Genomic DNA, 21,849 nt, shown 5'->3' on the forward strand with positions numbered 1-21,849 from the left:
TCTTGACACCAAAATCAGATAAAGACATAAAAGGAAAATAATATAGATACCAATATCTTGAACATAGAAGCAGAAATCCTTAACAAAATATTGTCAAATTGAATCCAGAAGTATATGTTAAAAGGATAATACTTGATATATGATGAAGTTTGTCTCAGTAACTCAAGGTTGGTATAATGTTTCAAAATTAATTAATGTAATCACCGTATTTACAGATTGAAGGGGGAAAACACATGATCACCTCAATACAATGCAGAAAAAGCATTTGACGAAATTCAGTAAGTTTACTTGTATAATGAGCAGTCTTGGAACCTAGAGATAGCTTCTCCTCTGGAGCAAGGACAGGTAATCTAACTGTCCTGTATAATAAAGGTCATGTTTCCATCTAGAGCAAAGGACAGGCATGCTTACTGCACTCATAAAAGAAATGGTTCCGAAAGCTCACAGTTTTCTCTTGTAATGCAACCCTGTGTGAACCCTTTTCATGTTGCCTATAGGAATTGGGGCTTGGAGAGCTCATGCAAAAGTGCTGTTGCTCTAGCGCCTGCTATTGCTGTGAGCAACAAACCGGCCTTTATCTCTGGCCCAGGTGTCTGTCTTCCACTAGAACCAATGAAACTGTCAGGCTAACATGTTAGCTTCCAAGTTGGAATAGTCTCAGACTGTTTACAGTTCTTGACAACATAAAAATATATATTAGAAATTCCAATTTCTAATTTAAAAAAACTGGTCTAATTGATTATAAGGTAATTGTAATCACCTGTAAAAGTGAATATAAAATTTTCTGTTGAAAAAATTTGGACGAAGGATTTTGAAACATTGATTTTAGAAATTTATTTACATGTCTTGGATGGAGGCAATTGGTACAGTTTACTTGGAATTCCTGGGAAAAAAAAGAAGAATTTTTTAAAAGGTGGGATTTCTAAGTATACTGCAGAAAAATAATAATTAAAAAAAAATCTGCTTGCTGCCAGAGTTGCTTTGGGCATATACAATGTATAGAAGTAGTATAAATAAAATAACATGAATTTTATCAAAAGAGCAAAATCTCTAAAAATTTCCACTGTATAATAAATTGGATACAAATCTTACATAACTAAATTGTATTCATCTTCTTATTACTGTCCTCTGGCTAATGCCCGATAAGCTAAAAGAATCTTAAACACATTTCTACTAACCCACCACAATATACATACCTGTCAAATCAGGGGCTAAAGGCCTACTCCTAGGACTAGAGGTGTCTTCATAAATATCATAGATGTCAAAATGGAATTTCTCTCTTCTTGAAATGTAACCCATTTTTGATAGGTCAATATGATGACTACAGATTTTTCCACTTAGATTTAAATATTCTCTTTGAAGATTCTGCATCTCAAATTCCAAGGTATCCCTTTCATTCTCTATACTTCTTACATAGTTTTCTAAAAGTATTTTGTCTTCCTCAAGTCTACTGATGCTGTTTTCAAATTTTATACTTTCTTGACTATGTTTTTTTAGTTCTTCTTTTAGAATCTGATTATCAGTTTTAATTTCCATTACCATTTTTGATAACATTTCACATTCGTTGCCCATTTCTGACAAACTGTTCTTATAAATACTTGCTTCTGATTTTGCATTTTTTATTTCTTGCAGAAAGTTCTCTTCTGCGGTAGATTGGTATGTTTGAATATCCTCAATTTCTCTTTCCATCATTTCTCTCGCAGCAGTAGATTCTTGTAAAGTCGTTTCAAGATTAAGCTTTTCATTTTTAACTGTTTCTATTATTTGAAGAAGTGTCTCTTGTTCAGTTTTTGCCAATCTTTCTTTCTCTTTTAGCTGCATTATCTCTAGCTGGTTTTCTTTTAGTTCATTTTCAAGTGAGCCTTTTTCCTTTAGAAGCTGGTATGTCTTTTTCTCTAACATTTCTTTTTCCTCTTGTATCAATAGAATATTTGTTTTCATTGATTCCATTTCTATGGTCAATCGTTTATTTTCATTATTGACAATGGCCATGTCACTTTGAGTTTTGTGTTCCTTACTTTTTAGTTGTTCTAATGTTTCTATCATTTGTTGCTTCTCCAAAGAAAGTTGACTTTTTTTTTCATCTAGGGTTTTATTTTGTCCTTGGAGAACACTATAGTTACAAATTATTTTTTTCAATTCTTTAAGACATTCTTTGCCATCTTCTTCTGCTTTAATTAACTTGGACTGAATAGTGTTTTTTTCTTCAACCAATGTCTTAAGTTGCTTTTCATACATTTCAATTTTATGTATCAGAGACTGTGTGGTAAAGACAAGAGGTTTAATTTTCGTTTTCAGGGTTAGATTTTCATTCTCTAGTTTCATTACTTTTTTCTGTATCTGCATAGATTCTTTCAGGTAATTCTGTAAGTACTGAATTTTTGCTACACACTGCTCAGTAACAGAATTGACTTTGGATGTCTTCTCATTTTCCAATATTATTGATCCTTGTTTTACTGCAAATGGTTGTCTTTCTTTGTCTTTCATTTCATATTTTGTTGGGTCAAAGAATGCCAGTGTATGTCTTGGAACTCTGGAATGGAGTTTTAAATCTGCAATATTCTTGTCAGTGATAGGAATTTCTTTATTATTCTTCTCATGCTTTTTCCCCCTGTGTATTTCACTCTTAGATAATTTTTTACATTTCCTACAAAAATTCACATGGAATTTTGACACTGTTTCCCTAAGTGGGAGTAATTTGTTTACTAATGCTTCTAATTCCAAAATTCTCTTTGATTTTATATCTTCATTTAAGTTACTTTCAATATTTTCTTCCTTAATAAAGTCAATTTTTTCCTTGTGCATGGGGGGCAGGTCATAGTTACCATTCCTTGGAACAGCTTTTAAAGTTTGCAATTCATTTGTAAGTGCTAGTTCTCTATCATGTGACTTTTGAAGCTCTTCCTTCATTTGTTGGATAGAATGGCAAATATCGTCTAAATTTTCACAAAATCCATGCTTGAGAAAAGGCAGAGTCATTTTGGACTTATCCAGAATTACCGTATCAGCTTGAGACATCCCATTTTGAGGTGCATGAGGTAGAAAATCATAAAGATTATTATAATTCTTCAACATGTCAGAGTTTTCTGAAGCTAAATTATCTGTTGAAGGTCTCAGAGTTAATATGTCCTTGAAATGTATCTGGCATGGAATATTTATACCTTGAGAGAGACTGTTAACAATATCACTACTGAATTTTTCTTCTACTGAATGAAGAGTCCTAGAATCCTCAAGATGATGAATTTCCTCCATAGAAAGGGTTTCTTCTTGATTCTCTATAGGCTAGTAACAATAAAAATCACACTATGAATGTACTATCATTTGCTACATGACCAACAAATTAAGATATTTAAAAATAAATCCTCCACAAAAATTAATATTTTGTGGAGGATTTATTTTTAGTATAACTAGAATGAACATTTTATCCATTTCTGCAGCAAAGAGGCCTAAAAAGTAGGATTCATTTTCTCCAGAAAAATCTGCTGTTATTTTGAGCTCTTAACTCTGGTCTTCACAATTTGCTTAGAAATTGCACTTATTTCCTTAGCGGGTGAGACAGAAGAGCCAACCCCTCAATTCCAGAAACAGAAATTCAGCGTTCCTCAAGAGACCAGCATAGATAGGTGAGGAAGAGAGAAGCAATAGTTCAAATGCAAGTTTAAGGAAAATGAAAATTTCCAGTTCTAGGCTATTGTCAACCTTAGCTTGTCTTCCTAGTTTCAAATGGATCGAGGGCTGTGACTGTTCTGGAAATGTGAGTTCTAATAAGTATAGACACAGTGACTCTGGGCCTGTTTTAGAGAACTCACTCTAGGTCTAAGTCAATCCTAAAAGTAGAAAAAACTCAAAAGTGGAGAGAAAGACTATAAAAACTGCCTTGTATTTCAATTTACTTGGGAATCTTTAGGTATATGGACTAAGTCAAATGCCCCTCGCATGCTCTCCTAGGAGAAACAAGAAAATTGCAGAAGTACAGAGGTGAACGCACATCTTTTAAGGTTTTTAGGACAGGAGTTTCCTTATTTTCATCTCTGACAATCCAGTTGCCCTGTGAAGAAAGGGAGAATGTAAAGGTGAAGATAAACTGGTTGTAGTAACATTTCTGAAGTACCTAAATATGGAAATGATTTTGTACTGAATAGCATACCAAAGCCTTTTCATTGCATGTGCCGAGTACTAGATTTTTTTCTGAGCTAAATTGCGGTTTTTCTACTTCGATAATACTTTTGTTCAGTATTTCGCTGATTTCTGACTGTACCTTTAAAAGATATATTAAGAATGTTAGACTTTGATTTTAGATTTATAAACTTATGAATGCATAAGGATAGTAGATATTATAATTAAAAGATACCTTTAAATTTCCTACACGTAAAAATTCTTTTCCATCATATAAAATATAAATTAAAGTTTAATTTATTGTACTCTCTATCATTGAAGGAATCTTTAAGAAAAGTATGCCTGTACTACATGATTATAAAATCAGAAAGACAGTTTAGGAAAACAATAAAATCTTATGAATTAAAGTAATTGTAGATGTTTGATTTTTACATTGTTGAATAAATCAGTGATCTTTCATCTCTGTCATCAGAATGGAATCTATTCTTTCAGCCTCGGGAAGATTTTATCTTCTCCTCCCATTTCCCTGCAGTTGCTTGTAGTACAAGAATATCAGGATGGAGTTTATATTGGGTCTTTACTGAAGATGCACTGTGTTATGTACCCCCATGCCCTGTCCTTCTGTTAACACTACCCCTTATTTCTTCTGGATAAAGTCCATGTGCCTTTGGTGATACAGACCCCACTTCCAGCTCCAAGGGGTGGGTGTGTGACCAGTCAGAGCATTGCCTCCCTTTGAGCAGTGACTGCTTCAAGCACTGCATGTGGGGCCATCAGAATCAGGCCAAGAACTCAGTACAAACTGTTAAGAGGGAAAAGCACGCTCACTCCTCTGTCTGACTGGAGTCTGGAAGGATAAAGGCCGGAACTTCTAGCAACCCTTTTGCTACCACTTGGAGTCTGAGAATCCATTACCATCAAAGGCAGAACCAAGATAAGAAATGGGCTGGTTGCCTGATGACGTGAGTCCTGGTCCTATGGATGTAGCCATGCCCAAGTGAACTATCCCTAGAGTTTGCGTTACCGGGGCTAATAAAATATACTTTTTCTTTCGTCAGTTTGAGTTAGATTTTATGTTACTTACGAGAGTCCGTATTTGAAGACTATATATAGCTAGGACTTTAAATGTTGTTTCTTTTACAAAAATCACTGAGTGTTATTTCTTTTGGCTCATATCCAAATACAAGTATAACCGAATGTAGTTTCCTCCAAATTTTGGGTCTAGAATAGGTTGCGGCCTCTGTGTTATTACATTCGATATCAACTAATCAATCGGCTAGTGATCATCAGCTTAGAAACGCCGGATGGTGTCCTCAGTTTGCATATTTTCTATGTAAATTAAAAGAAACATACCATGCTAACATTCTGCAACGTCTGTATTCGGAGAGCCTGAAACGATTCCAGCTGATGCTGAAGGGCCTATAACAAAATTACACTGTCATAGAGAGTGAAGTCAGAAAGAGAAAGACAAATATTGTATGCTAACTCACATATACGGAATCTAAAAATGGTACTGATGAACTCAGTGACAAGAACAAGGACGCAGATGCAGAGAATGGACTGGAGAACTCGAGGTTTGGGGGGGGCGGGGGGTGAAAGGGAAGCTGAGACGAAGTGAGAGAGTAGCACAGACATATATATAGTACCAACTGTTAAATAGATAGCCAGTGGGAAGTTGTATAACAAAGGGAGTCCAACTCGAGGATGGAAGATGTCTGAGAGGACTGGGATGGGGAGGGTGGGGGGGGAGTTGAGGGAGGGAGGGAATATGGGGATATGTGTATAAAAACAGATGATTGAACTTGGTGTACCCCCCAAAAATATAATAAAAAAATTTGAGACAAGTAATTAAAAGCTTTTGAAAACCAAGGTTTTGTGTCACAGGAATCTTTAGTCAATGTTGGAAAGGTCTAAAATCAGTGTAACCAACATAGAATTCTCTGTTGAGGTCAGTTACAATAATTTATCCAGTGCTTTGCATAACCAGTCTTCTTTCCTGGACTCTAAGCTCTATGAAGCTAGGCTCCACATCTCTCTCTGCTTATAGCTGAATGCACAGCATGTGGCAATAGAACATGAACTCTAGCAGAAACTCAGTAAATGTCAATTGTGTGAATAAATGATGCCTGGAAGGCTGCAGAATTGATCTAAACACTGAATGGTTCAAAACAATGTTGAGATAAGACAAGGAGAATCGCAAATCTGATGTGGAGTAAGATGGCAGTTGGTCAAATTTTGAACTACAAGTAGTTTAAAGTAGAAGCTATCTTTAAAAAAAAGCTAAAATTAAACAAGGGTCAAGGGTTGTAGGAAAAAGTTTACATTAACAGTAGAAAAATAAACAATTCTACTTCCTTGTAGATGTTTAACCAAGATGGTTTTGAATGAATCTCACTACTTGGCATCATTACTGTTATCATATCATTATATAACCTCCCATCTTCTTTGCAATGCATCAACGTATTTGTTTATGCATTTGTTTTTCTGAGAATGGGATGCTATTGTACAAACTGTTTAGTAGCCTATTTTTCTACTGATCTATCACAAGTATCTGCATTTAATTCATTTGTAACTTGTACTGTGTGTGATTCTGCCCCAGTGTCTTTCTTCCTTAATAGACTGTAAACGCTAGGTGGGCAGGAACTGAATCTCCCCTGTCTTCAGTTCTGTACCCAGCCCAGCATCAGCATTGGTTGATTGATGACTACTGTTTTGTTTGTATTGATTGCATGGTTTCTTATTTTCTGAAGATACCCTCATTCATATGTTTAATCTTCTGTTAGAATCTTAGACTTTTAATAAATCTTTTTCACAGGGAAAAAAACAACAACAAAATTACACAAAGTATGAAATTGAACATTTTTAGGTGAACATGCATTTTGTTACGATTAAAAAAAATATCCCCCAAAGTTGCCTATTACAAGGATCATCTGAGGGTCAGGTGACTCACATTCTGAATCATTCTTACTCTCCAGTGCATTTTGATGAAGACTTCTGTGGAAAACCCGTATATATTTGGGAAGTATTATGCAAAAGGTCAGACTTTACACAGGTTTTCTGAGAAAATAAAATGAAATATACTCACTTTCAATGCTGATTGTGGTTGGATTTGATTTTCAGATTCTGATATGCAGCCGTGTTCTAAAAAGTAAGATTGAAAAACTATGTGATTTAATTCTTAAGTGTTATTTTTAAACCACGTTAATGGAAAGCAGTCTCCTAGATTTCTTGGGTGGTGAGGCAAAGAGATAATGAGACAATTGATGTTCACGTTAAGAAGAACCCAGTGCTAGCTGCATAATAAGTTTAAGAAATAATTCTCATCTGACTTAAAATACTGCACCTACATGATGTTGCAACAGTGGTTTTACTTTTATAGTAAACCATTAACTTGTAACACCAAACTTAGAATTCTCTGAAACTCAGATATCTTTGTTTCCGGGATATAAGCTATAATTTTTTTGGTAAAAAAAATGAACAATTCTCATGTTACGGGAGACCCTTATATAGTACTTTTTAGACCCTATGTAGTACTTTGATGGCAAAGTACTGTGTAGGTCTCAGTGTCTATGAAACAGCCATGTGATGTTTTTCTTCCTTAACATGGAAAACAGTTTGGATTAATAGAAACATAATTTTTGTCATGCTCTTAAGCAAATGCTATAAAGATCCATGTGTTCCTTCCTAGAAAATTGATTATAGATCTGCAACAGGGGAGAGACTATATATTTGCAAATTTCGTGACATACATTCCTCGTTTTTTCCAAATGTTAGGCTACTTGCTTTGTAAATTTTTATTTAAAAAATTAAAAAAACATGTCCTGAATGAAATGAGAGTTGTGTTAGAATGTTCCCCCAGGCTGACAGTTTCTGCTGTAAGAGAAGGTTTTGAAAGAGGTCAGCACATCTCCTTTGGAATGGCAGTCTGCCAGATGTTATAGACTCTGGTGGCAAAGTGTACTCCCTCCTACCCTTTCACGATCTGGCCCTCATCACTGAGAGAGCAGCTCTGGTTCAGAGCCTGGAACCATTTGGCCAATTGAAGAATCCCACCTTCATCACAGGAAAGGGATGGACAGTGTGTGTGTGTGTGTGTGTGTGTGTGTGTGTGTGTGTGTGTGTGTGTGTGTGTGTTGGGGGGAGGGGTGCGCAGGGATGTAGCAGGATTTTGGATTTCTTTTTCCTTTTTTTTGTTTTTTTTTGTTTTTTTTTAATTTTTTGGGGGGTACACCAAGTTCAATCATCTGTTTTTATACACATATCCCCGTATTCCCTCTCTTCCTTGACTCCCCCCGCCTCGAGTCCCCCCCACCCTCCCCACCCCAGTCCTCTAAGGCATCTTCCATCCTCTTTTTCCTTTTAAAAAGAGTTTTATTATGGGCACCTTATCTTTGACAAAGGAGGCAAGAATATACAATGGAAAAAAGACAGCCTCTTCAATAAGTGGAGCTGGGAAAATTGGACAGCAACATGTAAAAGAATGAAATTAGAACACTTCCTAATACCATACACAAAAATAAACTCCAAATGGATTAAAGACCTACATGTAAGGCCAGACACTATAAAACTCCTAGAGGAAAACATAGGCAGAACACTCTATGACATCCATCAAAGCAAGATGCTTTTTGACCCACCTCCTAGAATCATGGAAATAAAATCAAGAATAAACAAATGGGACCTCATGAAACTTAAAAGCTTTTGCACAGTGAAAGAAACCATAAACAAGACTAAAAGGCAACCCTCAGAATGGGAAAAAATAATTGCCTATGAAACAACGGACAAAGGATTAACCTCCAAAATACACAAGCAGCTCATGCAGCTTAATACCAAAAACGCAAATAACCCAATCCACAAATGGGCAGAAGACCTAAATAGACATTTCTCCAAAGAAGACATACAGATGGCCAACAAACACATGAAAAGATGCTCCACATCACTCATCATCAGAGAAATGCAAGTCAAAGCCACAATGAGGTATCACCTCACACCAATCAGAATGGCCATCATCACAAAATCTGGAAACAACAAATGTTGGAGAGGGTGTGGAGAAAAGGGAACTCTCCTGCACTGTTGGTGGGAATGTAAGTTGGTACAGCCACTATGGAAAACAATTTGGAGGTTCCTTAAAAAACTACAAATAGAACTACCATATGATCCAGTAATTCCACTCCTGGGCATATACCCAAAGAAAACCATAATCCCAAAAGAAACTTGTACCATCATGTTTATTGCAGCACTATTTACAATAGCCAGGACATGGAAGCAACCTAAATGCCCATCAACAAATGAATGGATACAGAAGATGTGGCATATATATACAATGGAATATTACTCAGCTCTAAAAAGGGATGAGATGGAGCTATATGTAATGAGGTGGATAGAACTACAGTCTGTCATACAGAGTGAAGTAAGTCAGAAAGAGAAAGACAAATATTGTATGCTAACTCACATATACGGAATCTAAAAATGGTACTGATGAACTCAGTGACAAGAAAAAGGACGCAGATACAGAGAATGGACTGGAGAACTCGAGGTATGGGAGGGGGCGGGGGGTGAAGGGGAAACTGAGATGAAGCGAGAGAGTAGCACAGACATATATATACTACGAAGTGTAAAACAGATAGTCAGTGGGAAGTTGTTGTATAACAAAGGGAGTGCAACTCGAGGATGGAAGATGCCTTAGAGGACTGGGGCAGGGAGGGTGGGGGGGACTCAAGGTGGGGGGAGTCAAGGAAGGGAGGGAATACGGGGATATGTGTATAAAAACAGATGATTGAACTTGGTGTACCCCCCAAAAAATAATAAATAAATAAAATTTAAAAAAAACCAAAAAGCAAAAAAACAAATTATTCTAGGCTTGCTTTAATAAATAGACAAAAATCAATTCATAAATAATGGCATGCATTTGCATATAAACAATGTTCTAAAGTCTTCTAAAATTATGTTGTCTCTTTCATAAAGGTTAAACAGCCCCCACCATAAGCTATTCATCTATTCAGTTAAAACTTTCTTCAAGATAATATGAAGGGAAATGTCAACCTTGGCAAATGATCACAAATTCCAAATTAAACAGAATCTGAATTAATGTGGTTTTATAGTATCTTCAAAAAAAAGTTTTATTGAGATATAATTGACATAAATAAACAGCATATATTTAAAGTGTACAATTTGATTTTTTAAAAATTTTATTTATTTATTATTTTTTGAGGGGTACACCAAGTTCAATCATCTGTTTTTATACACATATCCCCGTATTCCCTCCCTCCCTCGACTCCCCCCACCCTCCCCATCCCAGTCCTCTAAGGCATCATCCATCCTCGAGTTGAACTCCCTTTGTTATACAGCAACTTCTATTTTATACATATTAGTGCATATACGTCAATCCCAGTCTCCCAATTCATCCCACCCCAACTGCATTCCCTCCCCCATCCCCGCTTTCCCCCCTTTGGCTTTCTTTACTGCTTCTGAAAGTCAAAGGTGGTTATGAACCAGGCTATAGATTGCCTTGCCAGAATCATCTGTGAAGGTCTGGGATCTTTGGCTCTAAAAATCTCTACCTGAAAGTCTATAAAAATTTTGATAACTTCATGATTTAGGCTTAAATATCATTTCATGTTTGAGTGGTTCATTCATTCAGTAATAGCACACATTTAAGTTTGAGTGTCCGCTATGTGATGTGCTCCACTGTAGTTACTATGGACGCAGCCATGAATAAATCAGCCAGAGCTCCTGTTCTCACATGCCTACATTCTAAAACACAAAGTAAACAGAAAAAAGCAAACCAAAGATATAAACAAGATACTTCCAACTAGTGATAAATAACACAAAGAAAATGGGCTACTGTGACAGTGAGGGGGGATGGGGACATTGGTGAGGGTGGTTAGAAAAGGCCTATCTGGTATTTTGTGGCTTCAGCTGATACTCCTGCGTGATAAGAAGGGGCCAGCCATGTGGATATCTGTAGGAAGAGATTCAGAGCAGAGGAAACAGCCAGATCCTGAAGCAGAGCATGCGTTATCTGTGTTTGGAACAGAAAGAAAGCCCATGTGGATGCAGCTTACAGAGCTGATGGGAACACAGTGTGATAAAAGGTCAGAGGGAGACAGGGCGAGGTTAGAATCTGGCAGGCCAGCCTGAGGGGTTTGGCTTTATTTTAAGAGAAATGAGAAGCTCTGGGAGGTTTCAATCACGAGAATGATTTGATCTGACTAAAAAAGTTACAGGACTCTCTCCTGCATGATACTGGAGTAGAAGGCGGCAGCTGCCAGGTTATTGCATTAATCCAAGGGAGAGACAAAGGTATCTTGGGCTAGAATGGCAGTGGGGGAATGGAGGAAAATAGGTGGATTCAGAATATGTTTTGGAGAGGAGGCATTGCTGGAGGATTAGATGTGCCAGCGTTGAGGAAGGAAGGGTGAAGCCTCGGTTTTTGGTGGGAGCAGGCAGACGAGTGATAATGCCATTTACCGCAGTGGGAAAGACTGGGGCAGGAACATGTTTTAGGGAAAACTTGCTTAGATCTGTTCAAGTTAAGTTTTCTGTTGGACATCAAAGTGGAGATGTCAGCAGGCAGCTGGGTAGTCCAGTCTCTGGGTCAGGGGAGTGTTAGGAGCACTGTATCGGCAAATATGGACCCTGCTGCTGGCCTGGACGGGTAGTTTCTGTGCTGTTAGGAGCTCAGAAGCCCACATGAAATGGCTCGAGGGGAGATAGAATGTGAAGCTTTGTGGGCAACGCTTTTGGCTTTACTGTGCCAGGGGGTAAGGGGCCTGGCGGGGATAGGGAGTTTTGGAAGAGATGTGGAGTTAAGAAGATTTTTTTAACCACGAGCGAGTCTAATATGCCTGCTTGCTGTGGGAATCATATGGTGGAAACGGAGAATAATAATTCTGGAGAATGAGGGAGGCTAATGGCCAAAGTTGAGTACTCGAGAATTCCAGGAGAGATGCGATGTGGAGGAAATGGCCTGTGATTGAGCAGGGACAATCTTTCCACTGAAGTGGGCAACAGCAGAGAATATAGGACACAGCCAGGTAGGTCAGCAGAATTTTAAGGTTGAGGGTCGGGGAGTTTGGGTCTGATTGTTTCTGTTTTTTCATATAGTGTGAGGTCATGTTACACATTGGGAGGTAGCGGCGAGAGGTGTTGGAAATTTGAGGAAACAAGAAGAGTGAAATAGTTATCCTAGACAGGGCTTGCAAAAGCATTTGCTGGGGAAATAAAGTTGACTTTTCTAAATAGCATTGAGATCCATGGTATGACTCAGACATGAATGTTTTCCTCCAGCAAAGTTGAGATGATTCAGTGAAGATCTAGAGTAGGCAGGGAGTTGGACCCATCTATTTTAAAAGCTATTAAAAGAACTTTTTGTTTTTCTTATGAGTTTCAGAGACATTGGCTACTACTTATTCCCAAAGGGAAGATAATTTGAAAATTCATCAATATTTAAAGAACCTCATGGAATTATGTGATTCTAGAACTGGAAGGGAAATTATCAATGAAGCACAGGAGAGGGAACCCAATCACACGTCGCCATTTATGAAGTCCTTGCTAAAAGTACAATGTTGGGAAGTAGTTTGACTAAGTAGAGGATATGGTGCCAGCCCTGAAGAAGCTTATACTCTATTGAGATTGTGAGAAATGCTACTCAGATTATATTCAACTTAAATTCTCTGGCTGTTTCATATTTGTGTCAGAATTTAAAAACAAGGCAGTTATCAGCAGGATGACTGATATTAAGGTAAAGATATGGGGAATTTATTCTGAAGTCTGCAGAAGATTATGTCATATTCAGTGTACAGAGAAAGTTTTAAGGGCATACCTGTAGCTAACAGAGCAAGGAGAACAAATGAGTTTTAAAAACGCAGTGTGGTAATGATTCTATATAGGATGTTAGACACTCTGCAGTCAAAGATTTTTAATTCTCAGGTTCAAATACCAAGTTTTGCTGTGACAATTCACACTCACTCCTAGAAGTAACTGTTTTATGAGCCTTGTGAGCTGTTCTACCCAAGCCTTCGTTCATTCATCTAGCAACTGTTTTTGAGCACCTGCTACGAATCAAGTACTGTCCAAGGTGCTGGGGCTCCTACAGTGAACAAAATATGCAAAATCCCTGCCCATGTGAGGGGAATGAAGGATATTGTGTGTAAGATGGGAGTAATCCTGTGGAGAAAAGTAAGGCACACAGCAGGCGGGGGGCGGGGATGTATGTACCTGCACGAGGCTTTGTCGTGGGAGCTATGGAGCCAGGCTGCCTGAGTTTGAATCCTGGCTTTGCCAACCGCTCGCTCTGAGGGATCAGTGTCTCGTTTGTAGGTAAAGCCTTACACAGTGCATGGCACACAGGAAGAACTTACTGTCTTACTGTAGCAGCAAGGGTATTGTCAATATGATGATGATTTGATCAATTTAAAATTTCTAATAGAGATGGTGGGGAGGGATGGCTGCTCAGATTCTCCAATGCTTTTGCTCAGAATGAAACCCCACATCGTCACATGGAATCACAAAGCCCAGCTTCCTCTCTGAACCCTTCTCCCATCCTCCTCCTTGTTCATTCTGCTCCTGTCACTAGCTTTTCCTCAAACATGCCAGACACTCTTCCACCTCAGGACCTTTGCAGCTGCTGTTCTCTCTGCCTGGAATGTTCTTTCCCTGGAAATCTGCACTGATTACTCCTCTACCCCCTTCAGATCTTTGCTCAGATGTCATCTGCTAAGTGAGGTCTCCTGCCGCCCTATTTGAAATAAAGCTGCACACTCCCCACCCACCTCTGACACTCCATGTACTCCGCTCCATATACTAACGACTTGTTCTTTTAAAATCAGAGATCTGAGAAATATTATATGACGTTGTAATTCAGCATTATTTATGCAAATCACGTCAGTTCTGTTGGTCAGACCCAGGGAAATGGATCACTTGGTGACGATGGAGTGCAGCTAAGAGAACAGAAAGAGGGGAGGGCACGAGGTCGCACCTCCTAGTCTTGCCTTTGGCTGTAGGCAGGAAATCCCTGCCATCCTTGGCGGCGCCTGACTTGGAATATCTCTCGCGTATTGAGTCCCCGCCCCTATACCCACCGTGCTGTAGCAAGAAAGACTGTACCGCTCACACAAGCATATGTGCTATTTTGTATGTAACTTCATTTTCTGTGAATGCTGGCTATTTTCTCCAGAGCCTTCCATCTCGCTCATGTTAGAGAACACATGGTCTTGCCCAGTTATGGTCCCTCAGTCTCTCCTGACCTTACATGCTCTCTCTTGGTATGGAGCTGTCTCCGTGTCTAAACTCTCCATGAGGACTTTCTCCCCCATTCAGGGCTTCCCGTCACCCCTCCTGTTGCACAGGGATGGATGCCTGCCTGGCCTCGTGCAGGCAGGTGGGGCACAGAAGAGCTGAGAGGGGGTAGGTCGGCGCGCTGCCCCGGGGCCTTCACTGAGGTGTGGCTTATCCTGGTGGTCGCTGGGCATCCAGGTGTCTTGTGTCTTTTGTCTATGGGGGTGTGGCTGCTCCAGCCCTTTCCCCAGAGCCCTCAACAAGGCCTTTGTGAGGGTGCCGGGTTCACGAAGGTGGTCATATCCTGTCCTGACCTCAGGTCTCTGGCTCACTGCTTCTCCCAGCACCCGTGCGTCTGGACTGCCCATGTGTCCTGTGTGACTTATGGGCAACCTGTAGGATCCCAGTGTGGCCCATCAGTCTAGAGACTGCCTTTCGCCCATCCTGCTCTGCTCCTTCCCTGGCTTCTCACAGGAACACCAGGCCCCTCTTAGAGCCCTTCTCTCAAGGAAGTGAGACTCCAACTTCAGTGTTCTCAGATCCCCTCCACATCTTATTCGTGGTTTATATGCAGCGTGAAAACTGCCGCTCTTTAACTATTTCAAACACCCTCCCTATACAATATCCTGTAGTCCACAGATATTTACTATAAAAGTTATTTCTTTTGGAAAATAGGTCTTTTTAGTGACTGTCCAAAAAATCAGCAATTCTTATTTGGTATTCAGAGAAGCAGTATACTGTAGCATGGAGGTTACGGTCTGGACTCTGGAACTACCCTGATGAATACTGGTGCTATCCGTTGTTACCTGTGTGACCTTGGGGAGTAAACCACTCTGTGCCTCAGTTTCCTCACTTGTAATATGAGGAGAATGGTAGTACCTCCTTCATAGGGTTGTGAGGATTAAAAGAGCTGATACATTTAAGTGCTCAGAACAACATCTGGCACAAATAAATATTCCCTGTTAGTTATTATTAGTATCATGTGAATAGTTACCGGAAGTACACCAGTTGGGCCAGTGGATTTAGCAACGTACCGGTTGCCTGTAGTAAAAAGGTAGAAACATCACTGCCATCGGAGCCATGGCCTGGGAGCTTTTACCTGTGTCACTGAAACCTTTTTCCTTAACCCCCTCAGAGGAATTTAGGATCTTGGACGCTGAAAGGAGAACGCAGTCAACCTCATCCTCTTCCTCAGGATGCTTTTCTGTAACAGAACAGTACTCGGCTTTGGCTCTTGGTTTTGCTGGGAGAAGGGAGGCAAGGAGCGGGGATTCGGGCCGCTGGCGCCCCGAGCGGCCACGGGAGGGCGCGCTGGGGCCACGCCGCAGGGCCGGGCGGCTCCGAGGCTGGAAGCGGGGTGGGCGCGGGGATGCTGGCGGTGCTTTCCTCTCGGGGCGGGCGGAGGTGTGCGGCTAGTCTCGCAGATCCTCACTCCGGGCGGGACCCGCCTTGGGGGTGACGGGGCCGGGGCGGGGGAGGCGGCGCTCCCACCACCGGTCCATGTCCCAGGGCGCCCCTCAAAGGACAGCCCCCAGCCCGGCTCTTACCCGGGCTCATTTCTGCTGCTCAAGCTCTCTTCCCAACCGCCTTCCCTTCTCCCAGGCATTCTGCTCGGTTGCTTCTCGCCTGGGTAGCTCGTTGCTTGGTAACGGGGTGGGCGGGCCTCCGCGAGCGGCGGCGGGGCGCGCGCAGGGGTAGGGGTGGGGGTGGGGACGGGGACGGCGAGAGCCGGGGTCCGGGGTCCGGGGTCCCGGGTCCCGTATGCCCGCCCCGCGGGGAGCGGCGCCTGCGACAGCTACGTGGTGGGAAGGTGGGAAGGTGAGAAGTTCCCACCTTTGCCTGTGCCTCGCAAACCCAGCGACAATCCCACTAGGGCGTCCCCCCACCCCCCACCCCGCGTCTCCCCTGCTGACCCAGAACTTGATCTTAATGAGACTCTGACTTAACACAGCACCTGTTGGACCGAAGCTGTGTGGAGAAAGGGGAATATTTGGAGACACCCAAACACCTAGGAACATCTCTTCTTTTCTGACGCCATTTGTTTTATTCTGTTCTGTTCCTCTTGTTTCAACCCATCCGTCAGATTAGTTTCAGTGTTTGGGGATGGGAACTGTCCTAGATCAATATTGCGAAAGGACTTCTGTCTGATGCGGTTAAAAGAATACCCCTACTTCCAATAATGAACTTACAATAACAGTGTACTGAAATGTACACGTTAGACCTGTCGCAGAGGCGCCGGTCTCCATCTGTAGAGCGTGCTCATTTCCTGTACACCTGGGTCAGCTGCTTGCAAAGGATAGATGCTGCGCTGGAAGCTGGGTCTTGTTCAGCTAAGAACTGGTTGTCGTGGCCGCAGTCAATCCCAGTGCCCATCAGGAAATGGAACTCTTTAGATAAAAATTTTAAATGAGTGTATATTATTATTTTGCGATAACAACCATTGCAGATAGAATATAAAATAATTGAAAATTCAAATTTTAAGTCACAGTAAGAAATTTAAAGTCATGATGGAATAATTTATTATATAGTAATTATGTGGCTTGCTTTCATGGAAATGAAATTCTTTATCATAGTTTCTGTGTTTACTTGCTGTAATTTCTTGTTTCCTAGCCTATAGAAATGGTCTCTAGAAGATTTGACAGTCTTTCTTGTTGTGTTGTAGAGTCTACAATTACAATTTCAACACATTGTAATTTCGAGAACTTAGGTTCTCCATTGATGATTGATATTGACAAAGTTAACTGTTTCTGAAGAGCTACAAAAGTTTTCTTCAATGTGTCTGTTAAATCACTATTCTGAATAAATTACAGTATTTTGAAGGGAGAATGTAGATAAAAAAGCATTACGTTTTGGTAAGTTAATTTCTATACTAATGAAATTTCCATTAACAAATAAGAAATTACTATAAAATATTCTATTTTATGTAACATTATACATTAATATCTAATAAACTGAAGATTTACATAATGTAATATTCTACAGTAAGTAATATTTGTGGATTATGATGGCAAATGTACATGCAGAAATTACTTGTGGATTTAAATGGGAGGTTCAGCCACACCATTTAGTACGGAATATAAAAAGCAGATAAGAGCTACAATATCAAAAACTCAAACTTAGCCAGTCTACTAATTTCAGTAGAAACCTACTCTAATTTTATGATACTCCCCAATCAGTTCATCAGTCAGAGAAGCAGTTCTTTACTTAGAAAGTCAGTTGATTTTAATAGATGTTAGGACAATAATATCATTTGATTATCAAACTCATTTTTGTAAACTAAATCACATATATTTATATTCTCAGAACAAGAATAATTTATTTGTCAGAAAATTATTGTAATTTATATACAAAAAGCCCATCTTTGGAGCCAATGGTTATAATAAATTTTAAAAACATCTTTAATAATTACAGTGTCTACAACATTAATGGCAATTAGACATGGAGACCCTACTCTTTGGTGAGAGAGAAACTGGAAGGATAATAAGAGAATGTGTCCCCCCAAAATAGAGGTGGATGGTGGACACTCTCTTTGGGGGTGTTCACTGCATTTGTGCATAATATATGTCCAGGGAAGTCTTATCTGATTACTCATGGCCACTTACCTTCTGTTGCTGACGTGATTTATATTGTTGCTTAAGTTTCCCTAATCGGGTCAGTGGGAGTGTCTTTCACGGGCCTCTGTGTACTTTTGACACATCTCCTTTGTTATTAGAGCACTTTTTCATTTTCTTGACACCGTCAGATGTTCCAGGTTTATCCTGTATTTTCCCTGCCCTAGCCCTGAAATCAGCCATTTCTCCAAGCAGCCTTGGTTTCTTTTAGAGGAGAATGGTATTTAGGAGCCAGGATGTGAGCGCTAGGTGTGCACGTTGCTATCTGGGTGTAGATACTCCCAGGCTAGCTTAGTGGATAGAGCGAGGGAATGTCTCCATGTGTGTGTATATACATATACGCACACAAGCACACGTGCACATTCACATCCATGTTTATTTATCTGTATGGAGAACCAGGAGTTCACAATGCCTCCAGTTCCAATGCAACATCGCAGTGCTCTTTCTAGTTTTCTCCCTTTCCATATGAGAAAGTTGACTCCCATTTTCCTTTATATATTTACTTGTATGAGCGATGCCCTTGTACGCATCTGCTCTCTCCTGCCAGTCTCTCACCATCGCCCCCACATGGCTGCCCTTGTTTTCCCACTTAGGTTCCAGTACTCTGCATCGCCCCTTCCCAACTCTGGTGAGACCCTGAGCCCTGTACTGGGCCTCCCCGCCGCCTAGACACACTCCTCATCCTTTTGGGCTCTATCGCTGTATGCTGGGCCTCCTCGCTGTGAAGAAAGCCTTCACCTCCCCCCCATTCCCCCCCGCCCCGGCCTCTGACACCGCCAGCCAGTCCCGTGCAAGGCCACCCTCCTCACCCTACTTGAGCTCTGACTACTCATGCCAGTGCTCCAGCCCACGCAGATTCTCTCTTTTCCCACCGTGGAACTGGACACTCAAAGCCTGCTTTTGCAAGGTCATGAAATGATTCTTCTTTTTTTCTAAAAGCTTTCTTGTTTTACCTTTCATATTTAGACTCACTGTTCATCTGGATTTGATTTTTATATAGAGTGTGAAGTAGGTGTCAATATCCATTTTTATCTGGCTATCCAATTGACCCATCATTTATTGTAAAGAATATAATTCTCCATACCAGCTGTATACTTTAATATATTTTAAAATGTGTTTTTCTGATGTGTGCTCATATTCTGCTGATCTTGAACCTAAAGTTCCTCATTGCCAAGTTGCTCAAGTCAAGTGATTATTTGCTTACCCAGAATATAGATTAGAATTAGATAAAAACGATAATATAGTGTAATTTCCTTTAGACTGCAGAAGTGGGGAAAACCCCATTCTCCTGACCTGAGTGAGCCCAGGAGAACCCTGAGCCTCTGAGATTCTCTGTTGAGCACCCAGTGTTTTCTATGGCACCTGGATTTTCAATACATAGAAATAGTCAGTGATATTTCAGTGATATCTCAGTGATGTTCAGAAAAATCCGGCAAAAATTTGCATTACACTTGCTCAGCCCACCTATCATTGTTCCTGCTCCTGTGACACTGAATGGGTTCATTATCCCATTTGAAAATGGTGAACAGAGTTTAGAATCAAAACACCTATTCTGAGCAATGTTCAGTTTTCTCCATCCCTGATGTAATTACTCCTCCAATAATTAAGCTTTTGGTAAAATATTCTTACTTATACTTAATAGTGTTGAGAATTGTGGAATTTTATGGAAAAAAGTTATTTTCCAGATTTGTGTGGGGAAAAATGAAACATGGGAAGGTTTAGGAACTTTTCAAAAGCTGTTTTAACTTTTCAGTGCTAGACTTCCTGATTCTGAAACCCTGGTTTTGCCTAAATCAGTTTATGTTGATGTTTTTTTTTCCCCATAACAAGTTATGGTTTTATGAGATAGGACAATATTTCATCTAATTTTTCCAAAAGTGTAGAGGAGGTATAAATATTAATGCTAGAACTAAAAGTTTCTGATTCCTGGTATGGTGTCACATGTCACCTGTACTACTTTCTCTGTGGTGAGACTGTTTCTATTTCATTTGACCTCATATCAGATAGACAGTGGAGCATTTTCTGTCAGGAGATATGCTTTCTCTGGCCACACATGTCAGTCAGTCCAGCAACTGCCCTGAAAATGTCTGATTTATTTATTTTTATTGTGAAGTTCATTGCTAAAGGTTGGAATTAAAATCTGTACTGCCAATTTTTTTTTTAAAAATCTGTGAGTCACAATACTAAAAAAACCTTCAAATAGTAACTCTTCTTAGAGAATCCCTTTTCACCTGTTCATTAACAGCTGCAGATTCAAGAATCTGGAACAAATTCAAGAGCTTACACAAAAACAAGCTAGTCAAATCTATTCTTAGCAATTTATGACCAGACTAAAATACTACTGGGTTTTTTAGCTTCAGAAGATCTTTTTTAAAACCTGAGATCACAAGGCTATCATTAATCATAGCTGAGATGTATAATAGTGTGAAACAGTGACCAAACCACTTCTAAAACATAGCAAATTTGGGCAGTTGTCATAAGGTTAGTGCTTTGGTCACAGAGAGGGACCTATGTGTTTGTGACTTAGGAATCTTGGATGGGTAGTGGGCCATCTCAAAGGCTTGGTGCAAATGCAAGTCTATAGCCAGCTTTGAGTTTCTTTTAGAGTTAATTTTAACCTGATTTCATCTATGTAGGAGAATGAACCCCACAACTCACTAAGAATAGCCACAAGCTTTGGCTCTTGGGAAGTTGATTGCAGCCTTAAGGGGACTTATTAATAATGGTATACTGCAGTGGGGATACTGAGAAAGTGGAGTCAATCTACCTGTATGAAATTTGGTGGGGCTTCCCTGGTGGCACGGTGGTTAAGAATCCGCCTGCCAATGCAGGGGACACGGGTTCGATCCTTGGTCTGAGAAGATCCCACATGCCACAAAGCAACTAAGCCTGTGTGCCACAACTACTGATCCTGTGCTCTAGAGCCTGTGAGCCACAACTATTGAGCCCACGTGCCACAACTACTGAAGCCTGTGCACCTAGAGCCTGTGCTTCGCAGAAGAGAAGCCACTACAATGAGAAGCTGGCGCACCGCAGTGAAGAGTAGCCCCGCATGCTGCAACTAGAGAAATCCCACGCGCAGCAACGAAGACCCATTGCAACCAATAAATAAATAAGTAAATAAATGAATAAATAAATTTTACAAAAAATGAAAAGAAACTTGGTGTTCTAAGGGTTAGGCAGAGGAACATCAAGGGAGCTAGAGAAGGGATAGATGTGAGGGAGAGAGGGATTTTTAGGATGGTGTAGAGCACTTGAGCATGCTTGCAGACCGAGAGGAGTCAGTGACACAGAAAGACTAAGTGGGAAAAATAAGTTGGAAAGAGAACTTGAGGAATAGAGTGATGGGCATGAATTGGACCAAGAAGAAGACAGAGGGATGAACAGTCTCTTTGAACTTGGGAAGGTTAGGCCATTCTGTAGAGATGACGATATAGAGCTTTCCTTCTTATGACCAAGGCTGAAGCCATGGGGAATGCAGTTTCTCTGGACCAAGGCACGTAGGTCAGATAAGTGCTCTGTTTGTGAAGCTCACCGAAGCTACAAAGGTGTTTATTGGTTTGAATAAATATAGCAGTCGGAGTCTTTGTGGCTTCTTGTAGACTTTAATTCAGCTCACAGTATGTGACCCTCTCCTTCCTGATGCTAAGGTGCTTTATGCTTTTTAGATACCGAAGGAACTACACTAACTCAGGCCACTTGGTCACACGTTAATAATAGGAGTTCATTTCCCTTGCTATATAAAGGTACCTAGAATGTGTACTTCCAACGGAGCTAATGAATTTGCAATAGCAAATCCATATTCCTTGTTTGACTTCAACTGTGAGCTATGGCATGAGTCAGAGCT

The 21,849-nt window shown here is 40.3% G+C and overlaps 1 protein-coding gene across 1 annotated transcript; it reads right to left on the reverse strand.

Annotated features, from left to right (window-relative positions):
- Positions 1 to 1,173: 1,173 nt before the first annotated feature.
- On the reverse strand, positions 1,174 to 18,560 carry CCDC110 (coiled-coil domain containing 110). Its single transcript, XM_057696394.1, has 7 exons — positions 18,506 to 18,560; positions 16,666 to 16,778; positions 15,939 to 16,186; positions 15,426 to 15,777; positions 5,470 to 5,535; positions 4,148 to 4,258; positions 1,174 to 3,282 (listed from the first exon to the last, which is right to left on the reverse strand). Exons 1-7 carry the CDS (start codon positions 18,558 to 18,560, stop codon positions 1,174 to 1,176), a joined length of 3,054 nt encoding a protein of 1,017 aa, XP_057552377.1.
- Positions 18,561 to 21,849: the final 3,289 nt, after the last annotated feature.

This window comes from Hippopotamus amphibius, chromosome 10 (genome assembly GCF_030028045.1).
Source record: "Hippopotamus amphibius kiboko isolate mHipAmp2 chromosome 10, mHipAmp2.hap2, whole genome shotgun sequence".
Taxonomy (NCBI): Eukaryota; Metazoa; Chordata; class Mammalia; order Artiodactyla; family Hippopotamidae; genus Hippopotamus; species Hippopotamus amphibius.